The following is a 14,353-nucleotide window of genomic DNA, read 5'->3' as shown; positions in this document are numbered from 1 at the left end:
AAGAACAGCCGGTGAATGCATGAAAAAAAAAAGAAATTCTGACCTTAAAAAAGGGCAAACCTAAAATTATTCATTGCCCTTTGATATATTATATAATCTGTATAATTAAAGCGGTTCAGCCTGAAATTAATCTGCAATCCAAAATTGTAGATGGACTATATCAATCTGAGGGTGGGCAATGGGCATGGTTGTCACTTTAATTGAGAGGCAGAACATTGCATATTCAAGTATAGTGCAGCATCAGCCTGCTTTGACCAATCGTGAGTCCCGTGCTCTCCTATTCGTTGAGCGCATTGCACTGTGTGTGGGGAGGGCTGCCTGTGTGTATGTGTGTGTGTGTGTGTGTGTGTGTGTGTGTGTGTGTGTGTGTGTGTGTGTGTGTGTGTGTGTGTGTGTGCGTGCGTGTGTGTGGGGGGGGGGGGAGTTCATTTTGCGCTCTTCCATTCAACCTCTGTACTAGTCAGCAGAATGAGGTGGCTAAGCACAGCTCGCCTCTCAGCATTCAGGAATAGCGCAAGAAAGGAATAAAGTGAAAAGTGTGATAGAATAGAGAGAGAGAGAAAGAGAGAGAGAGTTAGAGAGAGAGAGAGAGAGAGAGAGAGAGAGAGAGAGAGAGGTGCTGGAAGCAGTCAGAGAGAGACAGAAACAGAAGGAGGAGAGGATGAAGAAGGGAACCACTGCAGCTGTACTAAATCGGGGGCTGTCACGCCAGCCTTCACCAGAGCAGTGAGCAATAAGACAGGGGAAGAGGAGGAGAGAGAGGAGAGGAGAGGGGGAAAAAAGGAGTACTTTTTATTATTATAATTATTTTGTTATCGTCTAAAAAGAGGCGGTCTACTGTGCACCCAGGATGGGAACCGGCGCGGGAGCCGTTTCCTTCTTCAGAGGATCAAACTTCAAACAGAGGGAAAGTGTCTGACTGACTGTGGAGTGTCCGATCGAGAGTTGCTCTCCGGACGGAGGAGAGCGAGACAGGAGGAGGAAGACTGCAAAAGGAAGACGAGAATCAATCGGAAACTAAAGAAAACAAAAGGTGAATTAATCCTCAACTCCGAGTGTGTGGGATATATCTGGACTGACTGACCGCCGTCGCGCTTCTCTCCTCTGTGCCGCACAACAAACTCTCTCTCTGCTGTCCTGTCCACAAGTCTCCATCACTACTCCACACCTCCACCTCCGTCCCGTCCTGCCGCTTTTGGCCCGGATGACTTCTCTGCATGCGCTCGCACTGCTCGGCAGTTGAGACACACTCATGGTCGATGCCAAGGGAAGGAACATGAAATGTCTGACGTTCTTCTTGATGCTTCCAGAGTCGGTGAAGGGCAAGTCGAGTGGCAATAAGAGCTCAACTAAGAAGAGCAGCGGCGGAGGAGGCGGCGGCAGCGCCAACAAACTGCCCCCTGTCTGCTACGAGATCATCACGTTGAAGAGCAAGAAGAAGAAGAAGATGGCTGCAGATATCTTCTCCTCCTCGTCGTCGTCCTCCTCCTCGTCCTCCTCCTCCGGTAGGAAGCCGCCGGGGTCCGCCACCGCCTCCTCCACCACCACGGTCCAGCAGTACCAGCAGCAGAACCTCAACAACAACAACACCATCCAGAACTGCAACTGGCAGGGGCTCTACTCCACCATACGGGAAAGGTAGGTAAAAAAAACAACAACCCAACGCTACTTTTTTTAAGCCTCCCGACTCGATCTCAATAGTTTCAATAGTTGTCGTCACACGAACTCTGAGAGCACCTTAAGAAAAGACAAGCGTGATTTAATTTTAAATGAAGTCAAACAGCGGAAAACGTTATTGGTTTTTTTAGAATGTCACATGCCTATAGTGCCTACACCCTACACTTATTTATAATATGCACAGTCACTTACAATCATGCGTTTCAACTCGAGTTCAATGAAATTACTGTAATGGCGGGGTACCCGTGCGTGTGCGTGCGTGCGTGTGTGTGTGTGTGTGAGACAGAGACAGAGAGACAGACGGACAAAGACAGACAGATGGAAGGGCCGGGTTAAGAATCAAGATAGCCTACTAGAAAGAGTGGAGAGGTAAACGAAAAAAAAGGACTGTGTGTGTGTGTGTGTGTGTGTGTGTGTGTGTGTGTGTGCGCGCGCGTGTGTGTCTGTGCATGTGGTGGGTGGGTTGGTGGGTGTTCCCCATGCCTTGCCCTACATCTGCTGGGGGTGCATACATACTGCATATCTCTGTGTTTATGTCCTCCCTGTCCTGCAGACATTGTTGCTCTGACAGAATGTAACAGGGCGTACGTGCACCGGGTGGCTGCATGCGTTTGATGATATGCACATCAACAGGCAGAGAGAGGTTACTCTGTGCTAAAAGCAAAATATTTACCTTGGCTCTATCAGTGAAAGAGCCCAGCTGGCCAGAGCAAAAATGTTCACATTCAGACCAGCCTTTGTTGTCTCTCCAGAACATTAGGGAGCTGTTTACCCAGCCCGGCATGTTCCATCACTCAATAATATATGAACATTGCTTATTGTTGTCACATTCTATGGGAGTGGGGGTTTCCATTGAGCCAGACACTACTAGACAGACAGACAGACAGACAGACAGTCAGTTTGTTCATCTCGTTTTACCCTTTAGGAAATACTTTTTGCATTTATGTAAAATGCTTTGAAAACTGCAATCATTTCATGTGAATGTTTAGGCTATGACATCAGTCTGTTTGTCGGGTAATAATGGTGCGGCAAGCCGGCAACAAGCTGACGATTTGTTAATCAACGAGCTCTGAAGAGTTGCCTTAAGCTACTCTAGTGAACCTCTTAATAATCAGCCTTTGTAGTTTATTTTTCTTTTCTTTTTTTGACTACCATAACAAGATCAATGCATTCACTTTAATGTTTTTACTGAAAAATTAAAGAGATTACTGCCTATGGCCACCACTTGGTTTATTTCAAGTTTTACCACGAGGTTGTATGCATAATGAATTTAGTGTCTATTCCACTTTTCGATTTTCTCTGTTTCTCAGTTACAAGGAAAAACTAATTTGCAGAGTGAAACTAAATTAATGCCATGTCTCTCTCCTTTTCTCCCCAAGAAATTCGGTCATGTTCAACAATGAGCTGATGGCAGATGTGCACTTTGTGGTGGGTCAGACCGGAGCGACCCAGCGACTCCCTGGACACAGAGTAAGAGTTTACATCAACCAGTCCAATTACGATAGCACACGGTTCATGTTCACTCCCGTAAGGCTCCAGGTAGCTCCATATTTGTACACGCTCAAGAGTTATAAATGAACACAGAGCATTTTACTGGGCCACTGAGTGTGGGTGGGCGGTCGGGGGGGGTTGGGGGGTGAATTAACAAACAATCTGTCAGCTCACTCAGTGTCGTCGGTATCATCACACTATCAGCATATAAAGTAATCTGTCTCATCGCCGGCGGAGACGGAACCAAACTCCTTTGTGTACGGTTCTCAGTTCCACACCGTGTGTCTTCCTCAGACACTCTTCAATTATTTATGCAAATGAGTCTGAAAGAGAGGGAGAGAGAGACACATGGAGTGGATGGAGGAGGAAGGGGGGTCCTCCTCTTCAGCAGTCATCTCACACATTCTCGGTTGTCTCCATAAGCTTTTTTGTCGAGCAGATCCCATGACACACAGGTGGAATAATAAGCACCTATTAACACCTTTTGTCCTCGTGATAATGATATGACGGACTTAAGAGAATTGGACTAATTTCCATAAAATCGTTGACTACAAACATATTCATTGTTATTTCAAACTGGCCGAGATGCTCATTTATCGCTGAACTGACTTTGCATGAAATCTTCTCTGACCCCATTGTATTTACCAGATGTTCACATCCATTATTGCTCACTTTTCATAACATATTCATAGATCACGCACCACCAGCATTAACACATTATCATTATCGCTCTATTTGAATATGACTAGAACAGTCACATTAAATATTTGGCAAGAGACTTGGCAGCAATGTTTTTGTTTTTTTTAACCATTTTACGGTTGAGACAGCAGCCCATTCTAAAACTACCCTGTCAGATGGTCCATGTACTGTATGAGTGAGTCATCTCTTCTACAAATTATAAGAGAGTCAAATATATTAGTCTGTGATGTACTCTGCACATTTATGGACGGCAGTTAACCAAGGACATTGTGGATGATTTGACTGCTCTCTGCTGAGGCTGTGCCAATGGGGATGATGATGTTATGCCCAACAATCTTTATGGTTTCTATTTGGCAGGAATTTAGATTGGCATTACGATATAATTCATAAAGTTATAATATCTCTCCCAGCAGAAGACACGGCTACGCTAAGTATGCCCACACTGTTTTGCTCCTTGTTGTACGGCTGACTCGATCTAAAAAGCATGAAAGTTTCAAGCAAGAAGCAAGAAAAAGAACAGGACATCCTCGCCCCAAATAGCCGCCTCTGTTCCTTGTAAAATGAGCCGAGCCATTACCAACAGTTGTGTCAGTGTGATAAAAATAACTACTTTATTACATTTTCCTCCTTCCAGTCTATATTCAAATCTGATCAATTTAGAGCAACGTTTTTTGAGCAAACACATTTTTTCGAGATTTTGTATTAATGACACAAACACACACGCACACACACACACACACACACACACACACACACACACACACACACACACACACACACACACACACACACACACACACACACACACACACACACACACACACACACACACACACACACACACACACACACACACACACACACAACAACAACAACAACAGCACTTGAGTATAATTTATGGAACCTCATATGTACCACTTCCTGAAATTATCTGAGAACACTATCTTGCGTCCAATTTCATCATTAGCAGAGAAAGTTCATTAACATCAGCAAATTGAACTGCTGCTGCACCCTATTCACTTGCGCTATAAGGATTTCCTGTTTGTCACTAGAGGCAATTGCAATTTCTTTCCCCCTGTCCTCAGGGGAAATAGTAACTGGGTTTTTTATGTGCATTTCTTATTCAATCACATCATTGCATAGATGGGGAGTGAAACTTATTGTCCAATTACACGTTCCCCTCCTGGTTAAAAAAAAGAAAACCCGCGTGACATGCTCCATGTTTACAAGAAGAATCACAGACCATATAAAGTCATTAATTAATTGTACTTTATTATTATTATTACATCATGCATGTAGTTTGTACCATATGTATTTATCTGTCTCTCTCCTGTGTTTTATCAACAGTATGTTTTGGCTGTAGGCAGCTCAGTGTTCCATGCCATGTTTTACGGTGAACTGGCAGAACATGACGATGAAATCCGCATCCCGGATGTCGAACCGGCGGCATTCTTGGCCATGCTAAAGTAAGGTTCCTCTTCTTGGCCATACATTTTACTGTACATCCTTCAGTCATTCTCGCTCCCTGTGTGCTGCCCTACGGTGCCTTTTATCGTTTAATCTTCTTAAGGCAGGTTCGGGGTCATTGGTGTTGCCAAGCTGTAATTATTCATTTGTTTATTCAAGCACACCAACTATTACGCAGTCTCAAAGGGAGGAACTAATTTAAAACAGTGTGCCCCAGGTATTTTTGGGGTTATGACTTATTGATTGGAAAGCAAAGTACAAGTACAAGTTTTTTGTGGGAAATAATTTACTTGGAGCCCAAAATATTGGACAGTGTTTAGCTGATTCAAATTATATTAAACTTTCTTGACCAAATACTTTGACTGCACTGTATTGAAATCCACAAAGAAATCTCTATGTTTTTTAAATAAAAGATTACATACTAATTCAAGTGTCCACTTTTGAGTTGCAGGATTTGTTATCAACAATGTGTAACTTGCAAAACCACAGTTACTTTCCCCCTAACCACAGTTACTTTTCCCCCTTAAACTATGTCTCATCATGCGAGATAAAGGACAACATTTCTCTCTATTCTGTTTTATTTTCCATACCAGTCCAACCAACCCCCACAGAACCAATACCTACTGTTCCTGCATCACTTCTATTTCAGAGTACTGTATGTGGTATGCAAGCGTGTAGGAGGAATACAATATCACTGTGTGCTCTGTTCAGCACCTTCCTCTGCCCAAATGTAAATGCCATTGTATTTAGAAACTGTTCAGGCATTTTAGTAATATCCAACTGTGCCATGTTTTTGTTTTCGTCTTGTTGATATGCATGCAGCAGTGCGAACGTTTGCAATAGGTCTCAGTGTTCTCTTGCAATGATTCATTTATTCAACATTGACATCCACAAAGTGACTTCACAGGAATACCGTTAGAATCTAGATTCCAATTAAGTCATTCTTCTTTCAAGTCACATACTGTAGTGTCGTAGGAGCATATCAATGTTTTCAAATGTAATTGTGACACAAACAAGCTGACATTCTCCCTGCATTTTCATCTCTACAGGTACATTTACTGTGACGAGATTGACCTGAGTGCTGACACAGTGTTGGCCACTCTTTATGCTGCTAAGAAGTACATTGTCCCTCACCTGGCACGTGCCTGTGTCACCTTCCTGGAGACCAGCCTGAGTGCCAAGAACGCCTGTGTGCTGCTTTCCCAGAGCTGCCTGTTTGAGGAACCCGACCTGACGCAGCGCTGCTGGGAGGTGATTGATGCCCAGGCCGAGTTGGCGTTACGCTCCGAGGGCTTCTGCGACATCGACTCCCAAACCCTGGAGAGTATCCTGCAGCGGGAGACACTCAACGCAAAAGAAATAGTGGTGTTTGAGGCGGCCCTGAGCTGGGCCGAGGCTGAGTGCCAGAGGCAGGAGCTCACCATGTCCATTGACAACAAGCGCAAGGTTCTGGGCAAGGCTGTGTACCTGATACGCATCCCAACAATGTGTCTGGACGACTTCGCCAACGGGGCAGCCCAGTCGGGTGTGCTGACACTTAACGAGACCAATGACATCTTCCTGTGGTACACGGCAGCCAAGAAGCCTGATCTGGAGTTCGCCAGTGAACCCAGAACGGGCCTGTTGCCCCAGCGCTGCCACAGGTTCCAGTCCTGTGCTTACCGGAGCAACCAATGGCGGTACAGAGGTCGCTGTGACAGCATACAGTTCGCAGTGGATAAGAGAGTGTTCATTGCAGGGTTTGGCCTTTATGGGTCCAGCTGTGGCTCCGCGGAATACAGTGCCAAGATTGAACTCAAACGCCAAGGGGTATTGCTGGGCCAAAACCTCAGCAAGTACTTCTCGGACGGTTCCAGCAACACCTTCCCAGTATGGTTTGAGTACCCAGTCCAGATTGAGGCTGACACTTTCTACACAGCCAGCGTGGTTCTGGACGGGAATGAATTGAGCTACTTTGGACAGGAAGGCATGACGGAGGTGCAGTGTGGCAAAGTGACATTCCAATTCCAGTGCTCGTCGGACAGTACCAACGGCACCGGGGTGCAGGGAGGACAGATCCCAGAGCTCATCTTCTATGCTTGACAGCCCCTGTGTATACTTGACTGGTTTACAGTACAACTACTGACATGAGCCACAGAACTGTCGTTGTGCATAGCATCAGTCTTTGTGACATGAAACTCACCATTTGTACAAGGATGTACTGTATCTCTGTTAATATGTATTTCTGTCACTACTGTGAAAAAAAAGGTCAGTATTCAATGTATTAACAGGGTCTCAGATGTTTTGACTGAAGCAGAAGGTCATTCTGACAGGACCATGCTAAATGGCGCAAGATTTTGTCCTGCGCATCAAATGTGCAGCCAAAAAAAGTACCGGGATTGTGTGCTGGATGTGTAATGTATGTAAATCTGAAATGCACATATTGCCACATGTGTGGCTAATGCTGAAGGTATATTATATGATGAATATGCTATGTTTATTATTTCTATGCTTGCATAGGATGCACATATACTGTAGTATATAGCCGCAATATTTCACATTCTATTCTATTAGCAGCTCATGAATCACCCCTGGCGATCAAGTGTTAGAATTGTAACACAAGGCTATGGGATACTTAATAATGACATAATATTCCAAACCACGATTAATGTAAAAAAAAAGTATAATAATGTGTAATATCCATTAGGCATTTGTATTTGAGTCTTTGCAATTGGATCTCCAGCTTTGTGATACTCTGAACACAGCAACAGATCACATGAGGGGTATATACAGTATGAGGGAGCTTTGACTGGGTTGCAATCTCCATCTCTCTAGCATGTTCTCTTATGCCACACACTCATCTCAACCACTACAGTGACATTTTGGTGAGACTAGTCTCCTTTTGACTGTGCAAATCATGAGTTTTTACACTGATCATCACGGATGTCCATGCCGTAGCCTAAAGAACAACAACCACATTTTCTTTTGCATGGGCAACAGTTGTGCCATCCCCTCTCTAATGTGTACTACTAATTGTTTGAATGCTTGGTTTTGTTTACAGCATTAAGATAAAGAACTGATTCCGTGTTGGAATCGAGATTATTTGACAAACTTTTACTTTGTTGATGTTTTGTGCACTCTGTTGACCTGCTGAGCACTCCCAGCCCAATGTGATCAAATCTGTACTCGTAGAAGCATATATAGTACGTACAATATATGCTAAAGAATTGCACTGATATTAGTCTGTGATGGAATCTGTCTTCATGTTTTTTTAATTAATTAGGCAGCTTTTTGATTTGCTCTTGCTACTGAACCATTTTCCTGGTGTAGGATAAACTGTGTATGAAAAAGGATGTCTGTGGATGGGCAGGTTACTGTACTGTACATGTCCTGTGTCCATGTGCTACAGTGCTGAGAGACATATGAATGTGTATGGTTGTTAATGATGCAAATAAACCTGAAGTGGTATATACTGCTTATGTATCCTATCTTTAAAACAAAACCTCGTCTTCAATATCAAAAGGGGCCAATTTAGTTCATGAACTGAAAACAGATCATCCAGTTTCATGTTGAATCATTCAAGACAGCAATAGAGTGATGAATGCCTTAATGTTCACTCATGGACACTGTCGCTGTACCGCACGGAAAGAGAGCTGAGCCAGAAGGCAAAGCAAAGCTTATATCGCATACTTCTCAAAGTGAACTTTAATTGGCTGAACACTGACTGGATAGATAGTAAGAGTCGGGCACTGCAATCCTAAACATTTGTGAAACTCCAAAGTGCTCCCGTTGGAGCACCCTGACTTCCTCACTTTCTTCTGGTTTTATTGTTATGTTTCATCTGCTGAGGAAATAGACAGCTCTGTCCCAGATGGGAATAAGTATGTCTGTTCTCATCTACTGTATGTCTGAGAAATGTCTGATGAAGAGCCGAGAGGCTTGAAACGTCACGTCCATGGTAGGAACCATTAATAAACCCGCTTACGTTTTGAAGCATCATCCAGTGTACCTTTCTTTGTTATTCTAACCTCGGCCCGGCACCTGGTTTTTGAGGGGCGCATATGGCAGCCAAGTCTATGGGATTTTTAATGTTTGTTTAGCCCATTTAGACCTGAGGACGATTCTCATAGCTTGTGTAGCTATGAGCTTGTAGATCTGCTATTTTTCAATAGCTAAAGTATAACATAATGCTTGAAATACCAAAAGGGGTTCCCGCCCAGAAAATACCCGTTTATGTTTTGGATTAGCCAAAACAAATGCTTAAGCATTTGTTAGAGAGTCTGATCGCAACAGTGAGTTTTACATTCTCAGAATGCTTGGCATCCTTTGAAACTCAAAGAAAAACAAGATGAGACACTTACTGAATCTCAAGACGCATCAATTCTCTTAGTGAATTGAACACTTGAACACTGAGAATATATGGCAGCAAGCTGATTACCGAGGCACTCAATAACGCTGAGACCAAGTTTGACATAACCACTGAGCATGAAGTCCTTGATGAATTGAACTCAATATGTTCTGGGACCAGGGCCTTTGGTGTGATTTTTCATGATTGTGGTGCTAATGTTGTAAGCAGGATCATTAATTGAGCTTGAGGTGGCAGGGGACTGGTGTGTGCCAGGAGTCAGCTGCAGCAAGGCTGTTTCCCACTGTATAATCATGGCATGCCCCATCCACCCTGCAAATACAGCTGCTGATCTATGGTACCACCAATTACAGTTCACTGAAGGATTGGAGGTGTAATAACTTACGAGAACAAAACAACCGCCCGGCAGCTTTTTATCTCGAGTAAGAAGAACAATGGGACGTTATCAGTGAAACAGACGAAGAAGAAAAGAGGACACTTCATATTATTTTGGCCCTGATAGAAGCGAGGCGGTAAGGATGGCGATGTCAGTCGATATCTCGTAAACTATACTGGCTGGATTGCCATAGAAATTGCTTTAGAAATAAAATTGACTTGACTTTCATAAACCTGATGACCTTTGTTTATCTTGGTGACCCCAAAGCCTTTATTCTAGCACCATCAGTAGGCAAAAATCTAAATCTAATGACCATGACATTTTTCAAGTGCATTCATGCTCACAGGAGGGTGTACCCTAACTGTTTAAGTGACCCCATAACCTTTCCTTTAGTCTAGCTGCCCTTGGTTTCCCTGTAAAAATTATATGCTAAACGGATATAATGTATTCAGAAGTGGTTTGAAAATGTGGTTTCCAACTCGTTTCCAGCATGCTATTCAAATAATTAAAATAAGATAAAAGATAAAGAGCTTGCACAGCCGCTATAAAACCACAGGTGCAGGACAAACCGATCAAAAGCGGGTAGAAAGAAAAGGAAAAGACATAATTAAAATAACATAATTATCATTATGTGGATAAATCCTTCCTCTCCGACTGGCTTCTGTCACAGAAGTCTGCCTCCATCTCCATCTGTCGCTTAACTCGTCATGGTCTTTTATGTGACCGATTTTCATGTATTTCAGCAGATTTGTGGTATTGTCACAAATACTGTAAAAAGTTGTTTTCATTTGTTGTTTCCTCATGCCCACCATGTACACTACAGGGTCTTTGGGTGCGATATAAATTCAAATACAATATTGTTATTGTACATCTTTATTCCTCGGCCCGTTCTCCATGGCTGTGACGTCTTGAGTGAAATAACTCATTCAATAACCATATTTAGCTTTCTCTGTGCCATACCTGTTGTCTGACTTTTAATCTCAAATTGCCACCTTTTTCGCTGAAGGTTCAACCATTATGTCATGAGTATAGGGACGCTAGAGTAGGTTCATGTGGTATAATTACTTGCGCAAGCAGAGTGCGCAAGTCATATTTTCGCCCGGTCCGTATGCACCGTCCCAGCCAACCCGCCACTTATGATGCGTATGCAAATAAAACCGCAAATTTGTGCCTGATTTGCTGGGACCAGATTACATACATGACCATATTTCTTACGTCATCATTGAGAGCTAGTCATACATATACTATATATATAATCTGTAAAATAAAATAGCAAATTGTGCCTGATTTGCTGGGACCAGAGTACATGGTGTGTATATGTATGACTAGCTCTCAATGATGACGTAAGAAATATGGTCGTATGTAATCTGGTCCCAGCAAATCAGGCACAAATTTGCTGTTTTATTTGCATACGCATCAAAAGTGGCGTGTTGGCTGGGACGGTTTTTGGCGCAAAGTAACCACAGTATACCGCTAATCAACTTACAAATTATATATATAGTATATGTATGACTAGCTCTCAATGATGATGTAAGAAATATGGTCATTGCGAACGCAGTGAGCCACTTACTATGACAGCAAGGGCTGAATGTCTGTGTGTGTGTCTGTGTGTCTGTGTGTCTGTCCCGCTGTTACACCACCCGCCCGCCACCAGAGGGCGCAGCTGTAGCACACACACACACACACACACACAGGGCGCAGCTGTAGCACACACACACACACACACACACACACACACACACAACCACACACACACGAGCTGCGTTCGCTTCCCGCGTTTGCGCGTCTTACTTGTGTATGTAATCTGGTCCCAGCAAATCAGGCACAATTTGCTGTTTTATTTGCATACGCATCAAAAGTGGCGGGTTGGCTGGGACGGTTTTTGGTGCAAAGTAACCACAGTATAGACCGATTCCGTACCGGTTTCATGGTCGCAGCCTACGTATTTCCTGTAGGCGGACTCGACGTAGCTGCGGGGGTAAAACCCTCACCAGGCGCACCTCTTCCACTACAGTGAACGGCAGAGTGACTGATGTTAGTTTGCCTCAAACTTTACTCCTTTACCTGATTTTTTACTAACACTAACATTACAAAGATGCCCAGAACATCGAGATTAACCTGTGTAGTTTATGGCTGCTCCAACAGTAGTGGCAACATAACAAATAAAATAAAACTGAATGTCTAATATCCACCGCGATGGCTGAGACCAGAGCCATTGAGTAATGGTTGAGACAAAGCAGTGAAGAATCCTGCAAGATACATAATTTCAGTCTTACCCAATACCCAATCTTTCTGTTTTATGAACACAAGGCTGCTGTATTTTATACCTCATACTAAGCATTTAAAGTATGAGGTATAAAGTACAGCAGCCTTGTGTTAATAAAACAGAAATATTTGGTATTGGGTAAGACTGGCGTTATGTATCTTTCACTGCTTTGTCTCAACCATTACTCAATGGCTCTGGTCTCCGCCATCGCGGTGGATATTAGACATTCCGTTTTTATTTTATTTGTTATGTTGCCACTACTGTTGGAGCAGCCATAAACTACAAAGGTTCATCTCGATGTTCTGGCCATCTTTGTAATGTTAGTGTTAGTAAAAAATCAGGTAAAGGAGTAAAGTTTGAGGCAAACTAACATCAGTCACTCTGCCGTTCACTGTAGTGGAAGAGGTGCGCCTGGTGAGGGTTTTGCTCCCGCAGCTATGTCGAGTCCGCCTACAGGAAACACGTAGGCTGCGACCATGAAACCGGTACGGAATCGGTCTATACCGCTAATCAACTTACAAATTACATATACATATGTATGACTAGCTCTCAATGATGACGTAAGAAATATGGTCATGTATGTAATCTGGTCCCAGCAAATCAGGCACAATTTGCTGTTTTATTTGCATACGCATCAAAAGTGGCGGGTTGGCTGGGACGGTTTTTGGCACAAAGTAACCACAGTATACCGCTAATCAACTTACAAATTACATATATAGTATATGTATAACTAGCTCTCAATGATGACGTAATAAATATGTGGATTAAAGGACCCAATGCCAGAGTGTAATTGGTTTTTGATGGTGACGTAATGACGATATGTTTTAGTGTTGTGAGGATTAAAGGTAATGCTCCTGTGTATACATACATGTATGTAATCTGGCACCACTGCCGTATCAGGCACAATTTGATGGGACGGTGCATACGCATAAAAAGTGGCGGGTTGGCTGGGACGGACAAATTACATATACATAGTATATGTATATGTAATTGGTTGACAGTTAGTAGCGGTCGAAAGTACTTGCACGCTCTGCTTGCGCACTAGTTGGCCATTTATGGCCTACTAGTGTGCAACAAGCAAGTATGCACTCGACAGAGTGCAGTTCTAGTTTTCTACTACATTTGATTTGTTCTTCACTTTTTCAGCATTCAATATGCATTATATTACATTTCAGAGGGAAAAATATATAAAACAAGGGAATATCGATCTGCCCACCCCTATAATGTCATACGGCTATATTCCTTTTCATAGGGTTAGGTACGTTCCTTTGTGTCTCGTTCTCGTTGGTCCAAAATGTGGCCGCTACACTTTTACATACAGTAAATCATTACACTGTCCATTGTGTAATGTCCACTCTACACTGGTTACCCATTTTTTTAAATTTGTTCCACTTTACATAATCTGAATTATTGTGTCCCCTCTGCCTGGACACTCAAATCTCTCAGGACTTCTGGCCAAGGCCTTTTGGCTGTCCTGAAATCTACTAACTAAGGGTGACAGAAAAAAACGGTCAGTGGATAGATTTAACAATATGAACCATCGCCCCCTATTCTGGGGAGAACCAGAGTAATATAGTAAGAGAGTGGCGACACTAGCGTTGACTCCCATTGTAACAATGGAATGCGGAAGTGCTCATTCTATCTCAATGGGATAGTTCCAGCCATAGGAGCAATGTTTGGAACTATAGCCCATAGGCACCCGCTTTGCGGCGAGATCAAAGCATGTTGCTACTCTCCTACTCTACACTCTGGGGAGAACATTCTGTGAAAATAGCATATCTACAAGCTCACAATGTGACGCAATGTTGTGAGCTTAAGATATTTGGTCTATAGGGGGAGCTAGCCCCTCCTATGTCCAGCTTTGAGGGTTTGTGTAAACAAACATTGTCTTAACACAAACATTGAATGCCATTGACAACATTGAATTCCAGTGACAATGAATGGCCAGCGTAAACACAAACGAAGGACGAAGGTGAGGACACAAATTCTGATCAGCCGGAATGAGATGATGGGAGAAAATTGTGATTGGTCG

At 43.2% G+C, this 14,353-nt stretch overlaps 1 protein-coding gene across 3 annotated transcripts; it reads left to right on the top strand.

Moving 5' to 3' along the window:
- Positions 1-868: 868 nt before the first annotated feature.
- On the top strand, positions 869-8,788 carry btbd3b (BTB (POZ) domain containing 3b). 3 transcript variants are annotated; one of them, XM_083774678.1, is made up of 5 exons: positions 869-1,033; positions 1,311-1,638; positions 3,057-3,147; positions 5,215-5,333; positions 6,384-8,788. In XM_083774678.1, exons 2-5 carry the CDS (start codon positions 1,448-1,450, stop codon positions 7,414-7,416), a joined length of 1,434 nt encoding a protein of 477 aa, XP_083630804.1. In that variant the 5' UTR covers positions 869-1,033; positions 1,311-1,447; the 3' UTR covers positions 7,417-8,788. The 3 variants fall into 3 exon arrangements, with proteins under 3 accessions (XP_083630804.1, XP_083630803.1, XP_083630805.1); XM_083774677.1 differs by having other exon boundaries at positions 869-1,638; XM_083774679.1 differs by lacking the exons at positions 869-1,033; positions 1,311-1,638 and adding an exon at positions 1,963-2,046.
- The last annotated feature ends 5,565 nt before the right edge of the window (positions 8,789-14,353 follow it).

The sequence above is a fragment of the Protomyctophum parallelum genome (genome assembly GCF_964188405.1).
Source record: "Protomyctophum parallelum genome assembly, chromosome: 10".
NCBI lineage: Eukaryota > Metazoa > Chordata > Actinopteri > Myctophiformes > Myctophidae > Protomyctophum > Protomyctophum parallelum.
Note: the sequence above shows the minus strand (reverse complement) of the source record. Positions and strands in the feature narration are given on the sequence as shown.

Excerpts from the sequence above, each read along its gene's own strand:
- btbd3b (XM_083774677.1), top strand. The coding sequence starts at position 1,253 with ATGGTCGATGCCAAGGGAAGGAACATGAAATGTCTGACGTTCTTCTTG. Across the intron at positions 3,148-5,214 it reads AGCGACTCCCTGGACACAGA|TATGTTTTGGCTGTAGGCAG; the intron begins GTAAGAGTTTAC and ends TTTTATCAACAG. Across the intron at positions 5,334-6,383 it reads GCATTCTTGGCCATGCTAAA|GTACATTTACTGTGACGAGA; the intron begins GTAAGGTTCCTC and ends TCATCTCTACAG.